The following is a 14,504-nucleotide window of genomic DNA, read 5'->3' as shown; positions in this document are numbered from 1 at the left end:
TACACGTATTTTGATTTTATGGCACGCATCAATCAAATGTGTTAGACCAGAGGTGGCATTATACTCTTTAGTGGTGCATTGTTGTACAACTATGGGGCAGAGGCGGTGGGGGTCATTAAAATGAAGTGGCGGGCATATAGTTTGACTTTTGTACTGTTTATATTTAAATAATGCAAACCTGGAATGCTTCATCAAGTCTATTTATAAAGAATCTAATCAAGGAACGGGAAGAATATATCTTACTGCTTTGTAGCAGCCAAATTGTTTTTACTTGAACAATACGAATAGAGTACAAGAATACACTTCTCTACCACAAAAGAAAAGCCAAGAATCTATCTTAGGTAAATGTTTTTTCAAGCAAAGTTTACAGCCGATCATTTTTCCGCAAAGACGCAGCAATGATATTTCACACTTGGTCCAAGAAGGTGGAACATGTATTGATCAATTTCTATGTGAATGTGACCCTCCAGTTTGTCGTCGACGGATTTGTCTTCCAGTTGGGAGCAAACCAACCTCTGTCGGGTTTCGGACCAGTTCAGCTCTCTTGGCAGCATGGACAGCCTAGAGCAAGCACCCCACCCATATTCGGCTGGTAAACTGTCCCCTTCTAAGTCGAATAATAGTATGGAGCACCTCAGCAGCGGTGGCGGCAAACGAGACTCCGCATACAGCTCCTTTTCTACCAGCTCTGGCACGCCGGACTTCACACTTTCGAAAAGCAATGCGGCCTCGACTGAAAACATGCTATACAAAGTCAATCAGTGGGATGCCGGAGGAAGGCCAGTCAATGGCAGGATCGGCCAAAGTCATTTGGAGGGAGTGAAACAGGACGACAGGCTGATGTACTTCCAAATGCCAGGAAGTTGTGAGGGCTTCCAAAATGAAGACCAGGCTGGCTCCCGCCTCTCAACTTCTGGTAAAATGAATTGTGGACCTGTATGGCACGTTCCGGAAAAAAAGAAAAGCTCCTGCCCTTCACCTCCACCGCCAACCCCGCCAGCACGCAGCGACAGTTTTGCTGCTACAAAGGAAAGAGGGATCGTCATAGCTCATCCTGAACCACCCAATTTACGAATGCATGAGAAGCCTTCTCCTGAAGAATACAGTAGCCATAACATGTCACCAAAACCCAGTAGGGTTCATTTATACTCTCAAGCCCAGTTCAGCTCAAACAAGCAGCACTCTCTCTCCAGTTGTGATGTCCGGCAAAGTCAACCCGTACATCACAGACAGCACAGCGACAAAAGCACTTTTCCTGCGCACCCGTGGCCTGCAACTACCCCCAAGAATGTCATTGGCTACTTTTCCAGCATGCAGGAGCTGCCCACTAACTGTTTTGCTCAACCTGCCAACCTGAACACAAAGAAGAATTTAAGCACATCTCAAGCAATTGGTCTCAAAGACCCAAACAATGACAGCAACGATCAAAGCCGATACTATTGTGTCACTAAACCCCAGCTTGCTTTTGTGAAAGCAGAGGAAAGGCAAAGTTTTGCTGGGCCTGACTTGACCCAGACAGTAAATGAGCAGAATTCTCAACAAGCAGTTACCAAAGCACAATATCCATTTTCTGAACACCAGCAATATTCCTCAACTGGGAGAGAAACTAACGGATACAGCAAACACCACATTACCTACGCTGTAGAAGTCCCAGCTCCTAAAGTCGTTAGTGATGACCTTAAAGAACAGAAGCTACAAAATTCAAAAATGGAAGAAGCGCCATACTCAAGTTGTCCCCCAATCAGAATGTCAAACCAACGGCGATCACTTCCATCACAGCACAGAGAATTCCCCCAAGATACGAGACATCTTAGTCAGGTTAGCGACAGGATTTGCTCCCAGGCCAATTTGATGTCACATTCGCCGTCCATGGACGCTAATGACGAAACCACAAAAGGTACCAACCCAGAGGAGATGGTGGAGTGCAAGCCGATAGTACGTAACGATCGCTTTGCAACTACGTTAAAGAACGAAATCCAAATGAGAAGAGCCAAATTGCAGAAGAGCAAAAGTGCAGCAGTTCTTCCTGGTGAGAACCAAAAAAGCCAGGATATGTGGAAGTCCAATATGAGTTCAACCCCATCTTTAGCTAACAGCCCCCTCACAAATACATACAAAGACAACTTGAAGGAAGCGCAAGCTCGGGTGCTCAAAGCAACTTCCTTCAGAAGGAAAGATCTTGAACCAATGTTGGTTGAGCCCGCATCAACTGAAACCATACCCATTTATCCATCTTCAGTTATTGCCAGGAAAGATCTAACCTCTCTTCCGACCCTGTCAGAGGCAGGGAGTAATAAATCTGCACCATTGCGAATAGGTGGAAGGAAGCGCTTTGCCGCAGAAAAAAAGGTTAAGTCATTCTCTGAACCAGACAAAATCCATGAGGTCGGAGTGGATGAAGAAGAAATCACAAGTGCTACCTTGGACCAACAGAGAGCGAAAATGAATGTCCCCAATCAGATATCCACCGCTTCGGCGAATCCTAGTAACGATAAAACGGAGCCCAAGATGAAAGAGACAAGAATCATAAACAACCCCTCAGGTGGGCCATCATATTCTGTCCTGGACCAGCAAAGACTTGGTACTTTCGCTGAGTACGAGGCAAGGTGGAACATCCAGAAGAAACCTCCAGAGACTAGGGCTTCCGGACGATTCCGTTCGGCAGATAACATTCTGGAGCGTAGCTCGGAGGACAGGGTCAAACCTGGCTGTTTCCATGAAAGATCCCGATCGTCACCCTCAGCTGACTTCTATGGGCAGGTACGAGTGACTTTTAAAAAAAAAGTTGTTGTTAGAAGAACTGCGGCACAATTTTAGACGTCCGATAATATTCAATACTTGTTCACTTGACACCTCAATTTTAATACAGACTTGTGTTGTTTTTTATTTTCTTGTCCATACGTTTTCCAACTATAAAAGGATCAGGAGCTGAAAGAGTGCAAGAATGCATTTTATGATAATTTTGCTGTTTTTCCAGACAACTGTTGTCCCCTCAATACTGCCGGAGAAGGAGGATAAACCTGCTGGGTCACTCCACGCTGCCTCAAGGTAATGTGGTTCATTATTGCTCATTAGAACATTTTATCATGCCGCGATAAACATGCAGAAGTTCACATGTGGTTTAAAGTTGTTCTAGTTTGGGTAATATATCTACTTCATAATTCCCCTCTCAGCAATTTGGCCATAGAATGACCTCAATGCATTTTGGAAGTCATCACTTGGTTTGGAAATGAAATAATGATACATGACTCCCTTATGTGTAAAAAAATAAGCTGTATTTGAACAAACGTTGATAGCTAGTATCTCATCACCATCACATTTATTTTCCTGCTTACCACCATTTAACTTTTTGGATCTTGGACTGTTCGTTGGTCATTTGAATATCTTGCAAAGTAACAGTAATGTCTTTATAATTTGGTGGGGCATCGCAGTGTGACTGCTTTTTGGCACAACTGTACCAACACGCTCCATCTCTGTAGTGCCGCTTTGTGTCAGGAATTTGATTTTGCTTGTGTACATATCCTTTTTGGCACATGGTACAGATGCTTCATACTATTGGAGCTACATAAGTAATTTAGGAGATTTTTGCTTTTGATTTACCCACTTCATTACCACATTTAAAAACCTTCAAATAATTTTTTTCTGTATTGTATTTACTTACTTTACTCTTTTTACTAAAATAAAAAGTTTGAAAAAGCTTATGTGAAAGAAAAATAATCCCAAAAATTTCAGTCAGGCAATATTCAGCAATATGCTCAAAGTAGAGTATCTATTGGACCTTAAGTTGCCACACATTGCATCTCATGACTGTATAATCAACGTACTTGTGTGCTTCCTAATTGAGTTTTTGTGGAACTGCTCACATGCATACTAGTTGAATCCGCATGGCCTGGATGACTGTATGTTACTCTTAAGTAGAAATACTACGCAAAGAAAGGTTTGTAAAAGTTGACGAACTGAATGAGTCATTTTTATTTATGATTTGTGCGTCACCACTTGTCACAGCTGATTTCTTTTGTTATTTGGCTTCACAGGCCTTGCTTTTGGAAACTGTCAGGATTTAGGCAGAACACAAACCACAATGTGTGTTTAAACTAAGAATGTCACATAGCACATATTATTGCATCTATATGTCCATTTTCCATGAATCCAGGGTCTGTGCACTTAATCACCAGAGTATATGTAGTGGTGTCAAGAGTTAGGAGTCTACAATACAATTGCCCAATCATTGCATATTGCTTTGCATGTTAGTATGGATCTGCTTGCAGATGGTCCAGAGGCAGTGTGGTGGTTATTTGAAATCCAGTGTAATTGTCATTGTTTTATATGTATGGTGTGAGTTAGTTGTAAAAAGTGCTGTATTTTACAGTTTGCAGAAACACACAGCATGTTAAAAAAGACATAACCTGCTTGAGTCAGGCAGTGAGTCAATGTTGCTTTTCTGTATATCTGTAAATTAACTTCAGTTCTGACTTATATTTCAGAGTCTGATTTTATAATCATATCATTTACACAGACAAAAGAAAGAAGTCTCAATTTAAACATTCTACTTTTTTAGTGTGTTCTCTATTTTTTTGTCAGAAGTCTTTTGATGGCTCCACACAGAACTTAATATTGTGGTTTCGAAATAGGAGTCAGAATGCTCTCAAACAGCTGTCAAGATGGAAAACTGCGCTGAAAACAGCTGACAGTGAAGGAGTTGAGTCATTCCAATGGTATTTTTTCCCTAAGACTAGTGACGAGTGTGCCACGCTACCAGCCAAAGAGTTAAAAGTGCTCAGAAGATGATTTATTCTTCCTCGTAGGCTTTTTGTGGGAGCTGAAGTATTCCTAGCAACTCCAGTCAATGGGAGGAGACTTTAAAACTTTTTTAATGACAGTGTCTGCTGGCGAAAGGAAGGAGAAAGCCTCGATGGATATAGATGATACTTGATGCTGTGTGTAATTGAACCCTTTATTATTGTCATCACCAGCTACTTGGAAGACTCCCAAGTGAGGGAGAAGGCTGCAGAGAGCACCACTTCCACTGCTAAAGAAGTCGTCAACCACAAAGCAGTAGAGTCTGGCTGCTCTCAGATCACGGACCACACCAAGTTTTCCCCGCCCAGTAGCCCCGACATCAACCCAGATGAGGTGACACTCCCCCAAAGTCACTCCCAGAACAGCGAGGCTAAAAAGACGGACGCCAAAGCACATGTTGGCGCAGTTGCCTGTCACACGTTAACACACGTTTCTTCACACAAAACGCCGGGCGCCATGGAGGCACGCCGCTCGCCTTCCCCGCAATTTTCTCCGCAAAGACTTAGCGACAAGCCACCTATCTCGCTGCAGGACCAAGACGCCAAAGGGTAGGTTTTTTTTCTGTGCTTTTTTCCCCAAAAGTATTTGAGGGTCAGTTTCCTTTAGGCCCTCGAGGACAAGGATGTCAAACTCAGTTTGGCTCTGGGCCCGTATACAGACTTTCTTTTCTCAGGCAGGCCAGATTAGTAAAAGAATGTCAACTTAACAAATTTAGCTTACCTTAGTTTTTCAGTCTTATGCTCCATTATTCAGCCTAATTTAGTAGCCTACCCTTCGTATTATAATCATGGATGACAAGAGATCTTTTCGACGCATAAAGCATATATTCACAACAATGGGAAACAATTATTTTCATGTTTGGCATTGAATCGATTAACTTTGAAATAAATAAAGAAATAAACATTTTTTTCAGCAGTGCATTGGAAAAAGATTGGACTATGTCAGATAAAACTAATAGGTTGGGCCTATTAAATCTGAGAGCATATGCTTTTCTGCTTTCTAGAGGCCAGAGGGAGCATTTGGTTTGCATTTATTTAAAAAAATCATTACTTTGGTTAGAAATGACCAATATTTATACATTTGTGACTGGCTGGATTAAATCAAGAGACGGGGTCGGGCCCATGGGCCGTATGTTTGACATGATGCTCTAGTATATTAAGATTTTGAGCCACATATTTGCCTTTCATATTTAAAAAAATCCAGAATATCGGTGATAGAGTTGCTAAACATAGAAAAAAATTACTTGATGTGATTCATCTATGATTCGTAACCTGAAATACTCAAGTCATTTTATTTATTGATATGAGAATACTTGAAAGGAATATTTGGACACAAAGTTATCTTTGACTAAGTTAGATCATAAACCCACATATACCCATCATTACATTTTTTTGTTTATCTTTAAAGGCGATGTCCGTAACTTAAAAATATTCTACTTGCTGACGCTTCTGGCTAAAATGGTCATTGCAGCCCATCTCAAGCTTCTTGTAAACTATTATTTTTCCATCTTTTTGGGGGTTTGGGTTGGTATTTGGACTATATTCTAAACAGTCCTTTTCTTACTTTCTTACTCACCATTTTGATCCTGGAATAAAAGAAAACCTCTTGCATGTGTGTGAAATCCCTCACCTACTTTTTTCATCTTTCCGGTATTTTTTCCACCCCAAACAGGCCTGAAAAGTACAATAAAAGCATATAAATGCAATAGAAAATAAAGCACAAGTGCTCTTTGAACTCAGTTGGGCATCGTTAACACATACTTAATAGAGACAATATTTAATTTGATACTTTGTAGGGACACTTAAAAACTACACACCCCACTTTTAAGAAGTTTTATTTAATTTTCAAATATTCTTGACCAGGACGCCTTCTCTTTTTTTAGTACACAGACAAGGAAAGTTTTTTGAGTTGAATAAAATACTTAATTAATATTGTACTGTAAAAAATGTTACATAATAGGCCTGATTACCTTAGTGTTTCCGATCAATTCCATTTCATGTGCATGATCTGTTGGAATAATATGGGTCCATAAATCCGAGCAGTCCACGTAGATGGGCATGGAAAAACACTCCGCCATCACTCAATGACATTTGAAATCAGCATGCTTGTGGCCACAGACATTTTTTCCTCCTCAAACTATTCTCATAGTTTTCTTTTCTATTTCAGGATGGAAAACGGAATAGAAAAGCCAAGCAGCCTGGTTAAGAAAGTGCCCGTCAGGATCGTGCACTCGGAAAAGCCCGAGACAGAAAGTGGGAAGACGTTTCCGCGATCCGACGAGGTGTCCGTGGCCAGAACCGGAGGTCCTGATATTAGCAAGCTGGGAAGTTTGGGTGTCAACGGGCAGGACTCGGTCTTCAGCCCATTTACCCGGCAGAAAGAACCAGACAAACCCGCTATTACTTCTGAAGAGCCGGAACCAGATACCTCTCCAAAAATGTCGGAGGAGCGGAAAAGGGAGGAACTGGCCCGTGACATCATGGACAAGGACAAGTCGCTGGCTGACATCCTGGACCAGAGTAAAATGAAGACCACCATGGACCTGATGGAGGGCCTTTTCCCTCAGGACGAACAACTTCTGGAAGATGTTCACCAACGCAGAAAAGCACCCCCTAAACCTGCAAACACCACCCGGCAGGTGGAGGAAAGGTTAGAAATTTATTAATTTGAAAAATCATTGATGCTGAACTCAAGTAGACAATAATGCCTACACCCTTTTAACGCCTTAATGTTATGCCGTCCAGCCGGCGGGCCATCAGACTGTCGAGAAGCAAATGCGTGTATGTACAATGTCAGCAGTTACTGTAATACGTCATGCCACATATTATTGGAACGCTATGATGACCATTTCAAAATGTACTCGTCCCAGAAACATCACAATCAGTCTAAAACAAGAAGCCCGGTAACAATGGAGCTGGTATAACTTACCCGAAAAGTTCTCTAGTGCAATTCTCCTCACACATTCGCAACAGTCCAGTAAATCCAACCCTGTAAAATATTCACTCCAAAGCACACGATAATGCTGACGGATACAAAAAAAATCGGCTAAAAGCATTCCTGCAGCGTTTGACAATCCTTGTTTTAATCAGTCCATTTTGCCACATAATTCCCTTTTAAAAGTAAACCGACTGAAATTATTTTCAATCTGGCCGTTAGCCTCTAACCTTTCGATTGAAACCACTCTCGACCAATTGCAAGCTTTTTTCAGGGTTTTTTGCCTTTGATGGCCTATAATAGCCTGTATTGAAAAAAACAATTGACACGTCTAACTTTGGCTCTAATTATCATCAGCCAGTAGTGACCGTTTCAATTGATAATCGACACATTGGTTAGCCAATGAAATTCCCAACATGAATGTATGAATATTTACAGGGTGTATTCAAATCAAAGCCTAAAATGAACTCCGTAATACAACTTTGGATCCAGTATGTGGACGTGGGGGTTCCTCAAAGTGGGGAAAAAAAATCTGATCAAAGCCATTTCGGAAATCTAGTGGTGTTTTATCATACTGAAATGATTCCGAGAGGCTTGAAACTTAGACATATTTTTTAAGATGAGACCCCTCCAAAAAGTTTTTTTTTTTTTTTTATGATTTATCACTCAGGGACTGTGCTTCTGAAATTTTATTTATACGTTATAGCACTCAACGTTGTGTCATCTGAAATTAGACAATAAATAATTTTCTTACTTAAGTTATATTGGTTAGTAGAATTAATTAAGTTTAAAAAAAAAATTGAGTAGGGAATGTTTTTGCACACAGTCAATGAAGTGTGTAAAATAAGTTCCTATTTTAAGGCCAGATATTCCTATTATGTAATGACATTTTGATTTGATTACAGGGAGAAGGAAGACACCATGGCGGCAGCGGTTGCCATGGTGACCAGTTCTGCATATTACAGCACTTCGGCCCCCAAAGCTGAACTGCTCATCAAGATGAAGGACATGCAGGAGCAGAACGAGGACTACGACGACTCTGAGGACGAACTGGACATTGATCTTGCTAACAAAAAGGTACAACACTCCTAACTAGATAGCTAATTAACTTTGAATGTTGAGGAGTAAAATGGAAGGCGTTGCAGAATTTGAATTCCTAAGAAAATAGCCTAAAAGGAACGCATTGCTAACGTCAAAAACAATTTCTAGGAAAGGGTTTTACATTTGGGATTTAAAAAGATGGCTAGTTGATATGGCACATACGTAAAATGTACATTTTATTTGCCAATCTGAATGATGACATGTTTTAAATGATTTTAAACACTAAACCGCACTCAACACACATTAATTTGAAGGCTTTTTGATTGAATGATAAAATAAATCATGTGCAAAAGGTCTCAACAACAGTAAGTCAAGTCATATTTATTTGTACAGCCCTTCATCACAAATAGTCTCTAAGGGCTGCACAGACCGCAGATTATTGCAAACCACAGACTATTATTACATCATCCCCTGATCTAAAACCTACATGAGGGCAAGGAAAAACTCAAAAATCTTAACATGAGGAAAATGAAGAAACCTTGAGAAGGGACCGCACATGAGCTAATCCCCCTTCCAGCGTGACCAGGCTGCAATGGATGTTGCAATAACAAATAATATATATCAGTTGTACTGCACTCACAGCTTTGCTACTCAATGCTTGTGACTAACTTGCTTAAATGCCACAGATAACAATTGTTCAATAAACAGCAATTTTGAAAGTTTTTAGAATATTGAGTGTTCAAATGACAAATTGATTTATTAATTGGATTAATTACCCTGCTTTTTAAAAAAAAATGATTCACGTGTATATATATATATATATATATATATATATATATATAAAGTATTACTTTTACTCCATGGTGCATAATATTAATCTGCAGATGAACTATGATAGCAGGAGCAAATGTAAGAAATAGAAGCACACATTTTGTCAGTGGTAAATAACCGAGGATATGGAAAATACATCAGAGTAAAATACATGGTGTTTAGAAAAAGGGATATCTTTTGGTATGTAAATATCACAGAAAGTACATGATTATGGCAAATTAAATTAAGAGGTTTTTAATGTTGAGGATCATAAAAGCTAATCTTTCAAATCTGAATGAGGAATTCAGAAGCATGCACTCTATGTGAACCATTTCACAAATGTTCAATATGCGCACCGCCTGAGACACAGCATACGTCTATTTAGTAATCCAGCACCTGCCAAACACATAGAAGTATATTTTGGGTAACAGTCCCCGACAGATTATTTTTTTCTTTTTTATATATAGGTTGCTCGTTAGGTAGAACAGGGGAATACACTCATGTATTATAAAGATTATTAATATACAAAGGATATCAAATTTTTTCAAGGGAAAGCTTTTCAGAATTTCAAGCGTCAAAGTATAAAACAAACATGTGTAAATCAGTTTCTTTCTAGCATTACATGCCTTGCCAACATTGATTGTGTTTGTGGTGCAGCAAGAGCTGATGGACAGTTTGAGCAAGAAGCTCCAAGTCCTGCGCGAGGCTCGCCACAGCCTGCAGGAGGACGTGCTGGACAATAACGCACTAGGAGACGAGGTGGAGGCGCGCGTCCAGCAGGTATGCAAGCCCAACGAACTGGACAAGTTCCGCATGTTTGTGGGGGACCTGGACAAGGTGGTGAGCCTGCTCCTGTCACTGTCGGGCCGTCTGGCCAGGGTGGAGAACGCCCTCAATAGCCTGGACGAGGAAGCCACGCCTGAGGAGAGAGTACGTACAAATCATCCATCATATGATATTTCTTATTTCATTTTGAGTGGTTAGTGCCTCATCGTGAATGTTTTTGCACACAGTCTTATTTTGTTGGGTTGTGCTGTGTGCCGCAAATTATTTCCTCCACACCCTTCTCACCTTTTTATCAGCTGACCCATTTTTATGCCTGGTATAAGAATTACCATATTTTCCGCACTTTAAGGTATGCCGGTCTATAAGGTGCATCCCCCAAAAATAGCCCAATATCCATCCATTATCTGCACCGCTTATCCTCAGTAGGGTCGCGGGGATGCTGGAGCCCATCCAAACTACCTTCGGGCAGTGGGCAGAGGACATCTTGAACTGGTTGAGAGCCAGTCACAGGGCAAAGAGACTGACAACTCATTTACACCTAGGGACAATTTGGACTGGCCAATTAACCTGACATGTATGTTTTGGGAAAAAAATAGATACTTTATTCATCCCCGCAGGGAAATTCACATATATATATATATATATATATATATATATATATATGTAATATATATATATATATATATATATATATATATATAGCCATTTGTTAAATTGTTTTCTAAATAAGCCACAGTGGACAATAAGGTACATGGAATTAAAACGACTGTAGAGCTACCAAATACATTTGTGTATATCTTATGGTATTTATTAGTGCAGGGGTCGGGATCCTTTTGGACCCAAAGAGGCGTAATAACAAAATAGTTTTATTTATTTATTTTGAGAGAGCCATACCATTTTATATTGAGACAAATTATAGCAAAAGTGCTCTCCAGACAAAATCAAATTTTTCGGCGCATTCTATTTCCCTGTGTGTCGTTAGATGATTTGGTCAAATTTATGAAATAAGAATAATACCAGAACTCGTGTCCCATATCAACAAATATACCACTTTAAACTTGTCCCCCTTCTGTTAAGATCTTTCAGGTTCATTTTGACATAAATTATTTTCATAAGTAACGGTTTCAAAACAAGGTGCAAGCAGAGTTCTCTTGTAAAATGTCACAAAATACTGCAAACGAGTGTACTGACGTATTTGCCTTTGCTGCAGACGGTGCTGGGCAGAGAGAAGTAGGACGAGGGAAACAACTCTTTAGTGCAGTAGAACCTGTGGCCCGCAAGCCATTTATGGCTCTTTTCATTAGGCTCAGAGATAAAATTAGACAGTAGTACATTTCTCTGCAGCTTTCCAAAGTCAGGGGATTGCATCCTGATTTAGGTACATTCGAAGACGAGGCAACACTAAAGAAGTTATGGTCCAGTCTAGTATATATTGGGCACATTTTCAACCACAGTTTAAAGTCGGGGTGTCACAACAACTTACCCCTTGCTTGGCTGTTGGTCGTTAAAAAATCCTTTAAATGTAAGCTCAATGAACTATGCATGTTCTCTGGTAAGATACTTAATGATGAAAACCCACAAATGAAATGTAGACAGGTGAACACGCCAGCAAACTATTTAGAGCAATCTGTGTGACTGGTAGAGGTGGGCGGATGTCTGCACACAACGCAAGGCACTCTCTTCTTTCCCACCTTTCAGTGAAGTCTGTGCCGAAGGCAAATACGACGATATCCTTCTCGTTTGCAGTATTTTGCGACATTTTTATAAAAGAACTTTGCTTGCACCTTGTTTGGAAACCATTATCTAAGAAAAAAACGATAGTCAAAATGAGCTTTAACACTCAAAGTAAAGTAAATGAGGGAGGGAGACAAATTATAAGCAGTATACTATTGACACAAATAAATACTGTATGCATTTCCAACTTTATCCACCAGTGTTTCATATGAGAGCACTCTCAAATTCCTGTCCAGATTGAGGTTTTTAGGTGTGCCTGGAAAATAGAGTAACATTTTTATACTCGCACAAAAGATGGGAAAATGGAAGAACTTGTCAGTACTTGACTTATCTACACTATATCTACTACACTTACCACAATAATCTCCCTCCTCTCCTCATCCCGCTCCAGCGTACGCTGACAGAGAAGCGCAAGCTGTTGATCAGGCAGCACGAGGACGCCAAGGAGCTGAAGGACAACCTGGACCGTCGCGAGCGGGCCGTCTACGAAATCCTGGCCAGCTACCTGCCCGAGGACAGCATGGCCGACTACGAGCACTTTGTCAAAATGAAGTCGGCGCTCATCATTGAACAGCGCAAGCTGGAGGACAAAATCAAGCTGGGTGAAGAGCAGCTGAAGTGCTTGCTGGACAGTCTGCCGATTGAGCAGCGCTTGGCCTTTTGAGACTGTTGCTGCACGTCCACCAGGGGCCGCCACAGACTTGGATATTTCCTGTCTGCCCTCAAAGAACTTGGAGAAAGATGCTGCTTTATCCCCAGCATTTGTGTGGAATGCAGTGAAACCCTGTTTTTTGTTGGGGATATTAATACATTTGCTATGGAATGCAGACAAATCCTCTTTATTGAGAGGGGATACATGGAAATTTGCTGTGACGAGAGACCACATGTACATAACCTTTTTTTCTATGGGATAAAGAGAATTAAACAAACCACAGTGGTGCCTTGAGCTACAAGTAACCCGAAGTAGGAGTTTTTTTTATACTCATCGTCAATTGTTTGGGGCAAGCATTCATTTATGTTTACAGATTTGAAATAGACTTGTATCTAAAGGCACCACTGTTATTTTAAATTCTAAAATCTTCAACATAAGAAAAATATGAAATCATAATGCAAAAACGTAGAGGTGTTAACAGAAATGATTACAAAGTGTTTCCAGGATTTATTATGAAGCATCAAACATTTTCTGCTTCACCCGTTTCATGTATTGGAGCATTTTCTTCTGTTCGGTGGCATCTTTTAGGAGTCTTTAGTGCTGTCTGACAAAGTGGTACTACACTGAAGGCATTCGGTTCTTGAATTCACAAACGACACAAATCCACAACATAGCGGTGATACGATACAACAGGGGTTCACTGTATACTTGTCTGTTTTGTTTTGATATTTTGTTTAGTAATTTATTGTAGCCTTTGGGCGGGCACGGAAGGAGGTTGACAATTTTTGCGATCAGAGCTGCCTTGCGCCTTCAATATAACAACTTTTACTATTTTCTCTCACACGTATAATTCTTAATTGATTTTTTTTATGGGGGTTCATCCAACAGCCAGTGGCCTTGAAGCAAGTCATTGTATGACCCCCGCTCGCCTGTTGTTGACATTTTCTAGAGCACTTGGCCACGCAGGAGCTGCACTTGACATTCAGCGCCAAGTGCCAGCTGCCCAACACAGTGACGCCAGCTTCCTTCCGAGGCCCGTGCTAAAATTGCAGAAATGTTTATTGTTCTATATTACGAACACTCGTGACTTTTTTTGGAATAGTTTCTCAGATTATTATTTTCTTTGCCTTTTTAGAATTGCATGGCTGGCTGGCTCCAAATCTTAAAAGTGTCTCACCTTTCCCCAAATGTTTATCAAGGCCCTCGTTTGCATAGTACTTTCTACTCAGACACACAAAAAAAGCATTCCCGACACGCTTGAAAATCCTTATGGGAAAATTAAACCCAAGTGTCCCAAAAACTTTGCTGTGGCTTCTTTTTTTTGATTATGTTGCATTTTCCAGGCGTTCAGCTCAATGGTGTCACTCATTAACTTAGCCAAGCCCTTGCTGGGCTGCTGATAAAGTGAATTTACACCAACATCTTTTACAGTCGCAACGTACGCTCTTTACTTTTCGATCTGTCTACTCGAGTGTCCCCATTTGGAAACTTTCCCTCTCAGATGGAACGTCTGTGCAGGTAAGCCCTTTCAGTTAAATTGATCACCAAATGTAAGCTTATTGTGTTGCATATGAAAATGTATTATTTGTATTAGCGTGCTATTCATTGATTAAACTAACTTGAGAGCTACCGCAGAAATTGTGTTGACGCACCAAATTTTTTTTAAATAATTGACAATGCAACCCAATAGTATGGAAATTCCATATTGGGAAATATATTTTATAGTTTGAAACTGCAGCATTAAATG

General features: G+C 40.4%; 1 protein-coding gene across 2 annotated transcripts in view; it reads left to right on the top strand.

Annotated features, from left to right (window-relative positions):
* shroom2a (shroom family member 2a) overlaps positions 1–14,075 on the top strand; it is a 43,353-nt gene extending 29,278 nt beyond the window's left edge. For both annotated transcript variants that reach the window (XM_088349735.1, XM_088349734.1), the window contains 7 exons: positions 471–2,760; positions 2,978–3,048; positions 4,974–5,348; positions 6,967–7,449; positions 8,640–8,811; positions 10,243–10,515; positions 12,497–14,075. In XM_088349735.1, coding sequence (XP_088205861.1) covers positions 471–2,760; positions 2,978–3,048; positions 4,974–5,348; positions 6,967–7,449; positions 8,640–8,811; positions 10,243–10,515; positions 12,497–12,769 — 3,937 coding nt within the window. In that variant the 3' untranslated portion in view covers positions 12,770–14,075. The remainder of the gene's footprint in view (positions 1–470; positions 2,761–2,977; positions 3,049–4,973; positions 5,349–6,966; positions 7,450–8,639; positions 8,812–10,242; positions 10,516–12,496) is intronic.
* The last annotated feature ends 429 nt before the right edge of the window (positions 14,076–14,504 follow it).

The sequence above is a fragment of the Urocampus carinirostris genome, chromosome 12 (assembly GCF_059441175.1).
Source record: "Urocampus carinirostris isolate Australia breed hairy pipefish chromosome 12, RoL_Ucar_1.0, whole genome shotgun sequence".
NCBI classification, from domain to species: domain Eukaryota; kingdom Metazoa; phylum Chordata; class Actinopteri; order Syngnathiformes; family Syngnathidae; genus Urocampus; species Urocampus carinirostris.
The sequence above is the reverse complement of the archived record's forward strand: the minus strand, read 5'-3'. Positions and strand labels throughout refer to the sequence as shown.